General features: G+C 41.0%; 1 protein-coding gene across 1 annotated transcript in view; it reads right to left on the reverse strand.

Moving 5' to 3' along the window:
* Nucleotides 1–5,796: 5,796 nt before the first annotated feature.
* Nucleotides 5,797–7,680, reverse strand: part of Rhbdl2 (rhomboid like 2) — a 46,335-nt gene continuing 44,451 nt past the window's right edge. Inside the window, exon 8 of the mRNA XM_008850230.3 lies at nt 5,797–6,342. Within this exon, the coding sequence (XP_008848452.1) occupies nt 6,163–6,342 (180 nt within the window). The 3' untranslated portion in view covers nt 5,797–6,162. The remainder of the gene's footprint in view (nt 6,343–7,680) is intronic.

Consider the following 7,680-nt stretch of genomic DNA (forward strand, 5'->3'; position numbering starts at 1 on the left):
GTGTTTTGTACAGTATTTGTTGGAGACCTGACACAAACACAAGGTAGTCTACCTGGAAATAGCTGCCTGTCATCTGACATTTGAAACTTCAGGATACCATTTAATTGATGCTGTTGATCTTTCTGTACTTAGATGGGAATTTTGATGTGTCTTATCACAGATTTAGACCAAGGCTGTTCCATTTTTAAAAACCTGGTTATGTCTTCTGATAATTTTTCAAACTACTTAGAAAAATCTTAACAAAGTTAAGGCTCACTTAAATATCTGTTTAAGTCTTTGTGTGTGTGTGTGTGTGTGTGTGTGTGTGTGTGTGTGTTTTTTTGGTCTTTTTGAGACAGGGTCTCCCTATAAGCCCAGCTGGCCTGGAACTTGCTATGAAGCAGCCTGGCCTCCAAAGCACAGAGATCCGCCTGCCTCTGCCTCCCAAGTGCTAAGATTAAAGGTGTGTCACCACACCTAGATAAGTTAAAGTTTTTTAATTGATCACTTTTGTTTTTTGTTTTTTGTGTTTTGTGTTTTTTTGTGTTTTTTTTTTTTTTTTTTTTTTTTTTTTTTGTCTTTTCGGGGGAGGTCCTCTTTTTACCCCGAGCTGACCGGGACCCCACATTAAAGCTCAGGCTGGCTTTGAACCCACAAAGCCCCCCCTGCCTCTGCCTCCCAAGTGCTGGGATTAAAGGCATGCACCACCACGCCTGGCTTAATTGATCACTTTGTAAACAGCTATTTTAAACTAATGCTAGTACATTTAGTGCCCTACATATATCTGTAACTAAAAAATGAAAGTAATATATAATGTAGATTTCAGAGTTTAATGAGACAGGTAAGTTTAATGCATGCAAAGTATCCGGTAAATGCTGTTTTCAGTATTATTGCTAAATAAGTTGTTTGTTTTGTATACATCAGACACACTTGTGCATCAGAAGATAAGTCTGTGATAACTATCCCTGTTCTTAACACAACCTTTTTTAGAGGTAAGTCAGCAGCAGATCCTGCTTAGAGGCTGTTCCACCCCATCTTTAGCTTGTTCTCTGATGTGTCCTTCCGAGTACAGAGCAGATTTGGTCACATGGAAGGGTCGGCCATCAGCTAAAATACATCCTCCTCACTCATTCTTGTTCCTGCAATGTACTATCCAATAGAAACTACTTCCTACACCACTGGAAATACACTCTTTTAATATCTACTCTGTTCAATAAGGCAGGCCTTCAGCTACATGTAGTAATCCAGTTTGTGGATGACAGCAATGGGATTTTTAATCTTTTAATGGACATTTACAAAAAATTTTAATATTTTTATTTTATGTATATGAGTGTATTACCTGCATGTGTGTAAGTGCACCCGTGTCATGCAGTGCCCACAGTGGTCAGAAGAAGGTGTTGGATTGCCCTGGAACTGAAGTTCCAAATAGTTATTAACTGCCATGTGGGTGCAGATCCTCTGCAAGAGAAGCCAGTGCTCTTAACTGCTGAGTCATCTCTCCAGCCTCTTAATGGACATTTTAAGAACTACTTGTGTCTTATTGGAGAACAAAGACTTTACTTTTTAACTTATTGTTTGTGTGTGTATTGTAAGAAACATTAAATATTAGTCTTTTCTTTCAAACTCTGTAAAACTTGGAACATGTTTTATGACAAGGAATTCTAATATTTTAATCCCACCACACCTGTAAGACTTTTGTTTAAGGAAAGGCCCTTATGTATTCCTGGCCTGGGGCAGTGGAGCTCTTCTCTGCTGAGCCTTTTAAACTAGCCAACCAGGAAAGATTGCAAGTCAGACCCCAGCCAATGAGGAAAAGACACAGTTCTCTTGTATTAGGGATAAAAGCCCACCAAGCTTCCAGATCCAGTGTGTGCTTGCTGGATCTGACTGTCCACACAACTCAACCTTTTGCAGAAGTAAAATCTGCCTTGCCCAAGTTACTTTCACTTTGTGTGTTCTTTGTGCAGTATTGATGGGGTCCTTGGGCCTTGGCTCTTATTTCTAACAGTATAATGTGTGTACAATGTACATGTGCACATGTGTGCAATGCATGTATGTGTTTATAAAGTGTATATGTGTATATATGTGTGTGTGTGTGAGTAGAATGTGTATACAATATGTGCATACAATGTGTATGTAGGTAAAGTTGCTTGCCACCAAGACTACTGACCTCAGTTCCATCCCCAGGACTCACATGGTGGAAGGACAGAACTGATTCTTGAAAGCTGTCTTCTGACCTCCAAATGCTTGTACATGTAGACACACACACACACACACACACACACACACACACACACATACACACACACACACACACACACATACAAATAAGTAAAAGGTAATAAAACTCGTGAAATAGCATAGCATTTCTGCTTCTGGATGTTTAAAGCATTTATTTAACAAACACTCAAAAACATATCACATGCTCACTGTAGATAATTGTACAAAATTAGCAACAATTTCAATGTCCAGTGGAGGAATGGTTATCACACATCTTCATCCAGCAATTCAGAAAATAAATGTCTCAATGAACTGGCACTGAAGATATCTAAGTTACTTTGTTTCTGAATATTACTTGTATCTCGGGGTTGGGGTCAGGGCTAACTCATACCACTCTTAGCAAGAGTTATTCCATAGACTCCTTCAGCTTTGAAGAACTCATTCTTTCCTTCCATGTAGCATAGAGTCAGTACAATTCAATGCAGTAGATGAGTCAGCTCTCAATTAAAACCCATTTCTCCCCTGACTCCTAGATAGAAACAAATCTTCAAGGATGCACCCAAAACTGTTGACAGTAAGTACATCACAAAGGGAAAGAGCAGGTTTGGGGTCAGAAGTTAACAGAAGGTTGGGGGGGAGGGGATTGCAGCATTGATTATTCCATCAACATCATAATCACCTGAACAAATTGACTGACTGAACTTAAGTGGGCCTGAACCCCTGAGGACACTAGCTGCCCTAGCTATTAGAACCGTCTGTCTCCCAAAGCCGTGTGATGGGTCTGTCTTGTCCCCTCAACCTGTGCACATGGAGCTGTCTGTGTCCTCTGTGGTGATGGAATTGGCTCTGGAACCCTGTTTCTCCCACTGTAACCCCTGGTCAGGCTATACCCACAAATTATTCAGAATGGTTTCTCCACCTTCTTAGGGGAAGTACCACTTCAAATTCAGATGGGTGCAGTAGCACATGCCTTTAGTACCAGCACTCAGGAGGCAGAGGCAGACGGATCTCTGTGAGTTCAAGGCCAATGTGGTCTACATGGTGAGTTCCAAGCCAGCTGGGACTACAGGGAGACTCTGTCTCAAAAAGACTAAAAAAACAAACAAAACCCCCCAAAAATCCCACAAATTTGACTGCACCCTTACTCACAGACCAGCTGGTCTTTTCATCCCTAGGTCACATTCATGTGGGTATGCTGCTTGTGCTTTGATCTTAATTATTAAGTATACCCACATTCATTATCTTTTTGGGTGGAGTACCAAAATGAGGTTTCCAAGGAGACACCCTGGTTGTCAGACCTGAGAGTGAGCCATGGTTTTGCTGAGGTTAATTAAAAGCCATCAGTCTAGATTAGATACATAAATGAAAGTCATTCCTACAGTTTTTGGTTTTGGAGACAGGGTTTTATTCTGATCCTCCTGCCTCCATCTCTTGAGTGCTGGGATTATAGTCCCCTGCCACCACAAACAGCTTTAAAAGTTTCATTTTTTACTTCTTGTCAAGCTGGACTTGTGGCATAGGCCTGTAACCCCAGCTACTCGGGAGCTGGAAGTAGGCAGGAGGATTGCAAGTTCAAGACCTGCCTGGGCTAGAGTAGTTCAAGTGAGTGTAACAAGCACATATGATGGTTAGTTTTGTCAAATTGACACAATCTAGAATCACCTGGGAAGAGAGTCTCAGTGAAGATAGATCAGGTTGGCCTCTAGGCCTGGCTATGGGGGAGTGTCCTGATTGTTCTGGTTGTTTTTTTGTTTTTGTTTTTGTTTTGTCTTTTTTGAGACAAGGTCCCCCTGTAGCCCCAGCTGGCCTGGAACTTGGTATGTAAACCAAGCTGGCCTTGAACTCACAGAGATCCACCCTCCTCTGCCTCCTGAGTGCTGGGACTAAAGGCATGTACCACCATGCCCAGCCCATAAAAGGATTTTTTAAATGTCTTTTCTCACCTAAGTAGCTATTTGTCAGGGTATTTTTATGACAACTGGAAAGGAAACTATAACTAAGATCCTGTCTCAAAATTTTAAATACTATACTAAAAAAAATCCTGGATATACAGGTCAATATAGAGCACTTACCTAGTATGTGGACAGCACTGGGTTCGATCCCTAATGGTGAAAAAAGTTCTTGCTTAACCAAGAGAACTCATATTCTCACACTCTAATTTGTAAGCAAATCCCACACCAGTCTTCCTCAAAATGCTACAATACTTTTTCTACTACATCTGCTTAAGTGTATGTGCGCTTTTCAGGATATTGTGACATGTTTAGGTGAATGTTTAATATTTTGATGATGAAAGAATAAAAATGTATTTTCTGGGTTCAGATGACCTAAAACTGCCATTTCAGAAAGCAGAATGATCAGTGTTCTGGATGTTGCACAGAAAAGGATCTCCAATTTCAGATAGGACATTCCACCATATTTTTTTTATTTAGTTTTATGTGTATGAGTGTTTTACCTACAAGTATGTAAGTGTACCACATATGTGCAATACCCACACAGACCAGAAAAGAGCATTGGATCCTCTGGAACTGGAGTTAGAGATGGTTGTTAGCCACTATACCAATTCTGTGAACTGAACCTGTGTCCTCTGCAAGACCATCTAGTTCTCTTAACCACTGAGCCATCTCTCTAGCCCTTCACCATTTTTTTTTGAGACAATGTCTCATGCAGCCCACTCTGATGTCAAACTCAATATGTACTGTGGGTGACTTTGGACTGATCCTCTTGCTGGCATTACAGGCAGATGCCACTATGCTTGTTATAAACCTTCCGGGTTCAGTGAAAACACTTTCTAAAAAATAAATGTGGATGGGCTGGAGAGATGGTTCAGTGGGTAAAGGTAACTACCGTCAAACCTAATAACCTGAGTTCAATCCCTAGGACCCACATGGTAGTAAAAGACAGCTGACATCCCCAGATTGTCCTTTGACCTTAACTCTGACACTACGGCAAACTCCTCAACATAAATATATATAAATATAAATATAAATAAATATAAAATGTAATAAAAATTTTAAAATTAAGGTGATGTAACTGAACAACACATCCCAAAGTGACCTCTGGCTTCCATATCTGCACATATAGGTGAGCACATCCATATGTATGTATACACACACACACAACACTACACATGTTTTGTACAGATATAATACTTTTTCCAAATATTTTCCATCTAGAGTTAGTTATATCTGTGGGTGTAAACCCACGGATATGAAATGCCAACTGTACATGACATTTTAGGAGTTCCCACATCCTCATGTGTAAGATAAAGAAAAATAACTACATTTCAGGGCTGTTGAAAAGATTAGAAACAGTGTATACTGAAGACTTCAAAACAGTAGGGATCTATCTACTCAAATGGCGGTCTATAATCGCCAAGAGTTATCAAGAGTCTGGCACAGGGGTTGTAGCTCAATCAATAGAGTACCAGTCTAGCATGCTGGAGGCCCCGAGGTGGTTGCACACAGGCCTGTAATCCCAGCACTCCAGAGATAGAAATAGGGGGATCAGGAGTTCCAGGTCCTCCTTGACTTAAGCTAGTTCTTAGCCATCCTGGGAGACACGAGATTCTGTCTCAAAACAACAGCCAGGAGTCTAATACAGATATAAAAGGTTTTATTCTCAGTATAATACAGTGCTCATGGATTTGATCAAACAAATTCCAAAATATACCCTCCAAGAAAATCTAGTGTCTTTTATGTGATAATGCATACATATTGTATGCCTGGGAAAGAAAGACCCAGTCTCTGGTTTCTACCGTCTTTTCTTCTTCCTTCCTTTGCATTCAGAGTCCCTTCCTCAGACCCCAAGGTCCCTTTGTAAGCTCTCCTCAGAACCAATGAAATGTGTGCTATTTTGTCATCTTTATAAAATTGCTATACCATTACTCAGGCATCTCCGCTTCTTCAGTTTTCCATTTCCCCCCATATAGCTCTTTCGTATTAACTGGTGTATATAAGAGGCAGGTCAGTTTGCTGGGGAGAGGAAAATGTTAAAAAGCACAGCAAATAAGAGGCAAGCTGCATATGCAGCGATTGCAATCCAAAACCTGGGATCTTTCAGCAGGGCCTTATCAAAGCAGCTGAACACAGTGTAACCGACGGACATCCCGGCAAATCCACCCGCGATGTGAGCAGCAAAGGACACCTCAGGAGAGGAGAAAACGAAAATGAGTGGAGAAAATGCTAATCGCGTACTTTAGTTGTATAGCTCATACCCAAAGGAAAACACCGTCACAGTCATGTCGGGATCTAGGGGCTGAAAGGAAAGAGACACAAAAGCTCATGTGCTCTCAGAGAAGGTGGTGTTCCAAAACACGCAGAGCTTAAAACGTCATCTTCTCTTTCACATTTATTTTTTAAAATATTTTATTATTTTTATTTTATGTGTATGAGTGTATTGCCTGTGTGTATGTGAGTGCACCCGTGTCATGCAATGCTGCGGAGGTCAGAAAGAGGGCTTCAGATTCTCCTGGAACTGGTCGTAGCCACCATGTGGATCCTCTGCAAGAGCAGTCAGTGCTCTTAACCACTGAGCCATCTCTCCAGCCCTTCACATTTATTTTTATTATTATATCATCATCTTCATCCACAGGGGAGCACACATGCCACAGAGTGGATGTGGTGGTAGAGGAAAACTGAGGAGTCACTTTCCTTCCACTTTACATGGGTTTCATTGAATTTAGGTCACCAGACTTGAGTGGGCAACACCATCTGGCCAGGTTCATTTCCTTCTGTCTTTTCTTTTTTCGGATGTGCAGGTACTTGTGTGTGTGTGCCTGAGTGCTAAGGCCAGAGGATAACATCGAGTCTCTTCCTCAGTCACTTCCCACCTTCTATACAGAAGCATGGTGGTCTCTCACTTGAACTCTGGTCAGATTGGTTGGGCTTGTCCAGTTAGCTCTGGGAATTTCCTGTCTCCACTTTGCAAGGGACTAAAGGCAGGCCACCATGGCCCTGTCCAACATTACATTGGTGCTTAGGATTTGAACTCCAATGCTCAGACTTGCACAGCAAGTGCATTAACCATTGAGTCATCTCCCCAAACCCACCTTAGATTTTTTTTTAATAAACTTCAAAATGGATATTTGATGGTTTTAAATCAGAACTGTAACCCTTATTTCATTGCCCTTTTTTGTTTTGTGTTTTCTGGTATTGTGTTGTTGAGAAACAGTTTTATGTAGCCTAGGCTGCCCTTGAATTTCCTGTGTAGCTAAGAATGGCCTTGAACATCTGATCCTCCTGGAGGTTGAGGTTACATGATGATCTCTTTTAATGAGAAAACAAATATTTGCTTTTAAAAAAGGAAAAGCCAGGTGTGATGGTGCCCACCTAAAACTCCAACACTTGAAAGCACATAGCTGGTGCTCTGTGAGCTTGAGACCAGCCTGATTGATATAGTAAGGTCCAGGCCAGTCAGGGCTACATAGTGAGGCTCTGTCACAAAAATAAATAAATAAATAAATAATAAATAAATAAATAAATA

The sequence above is a fragment of the Nannospalax galili genome, unplaced genomic scaffold (genome assembly GCF_000622305.1).
Source record: "Nannospalax galili isolate Female #2095 unplaced genomic scaffold, S.galili_v1.0 scaffold944, whole genome shotgun sequence".
In the NCBI taxonomy this organism is placed as follows: Eukaryota; Metazoa; Chordata; class Mammalia; order Rodentia; family Spalacidae; genus Nannospalax; species Nannospalax galili.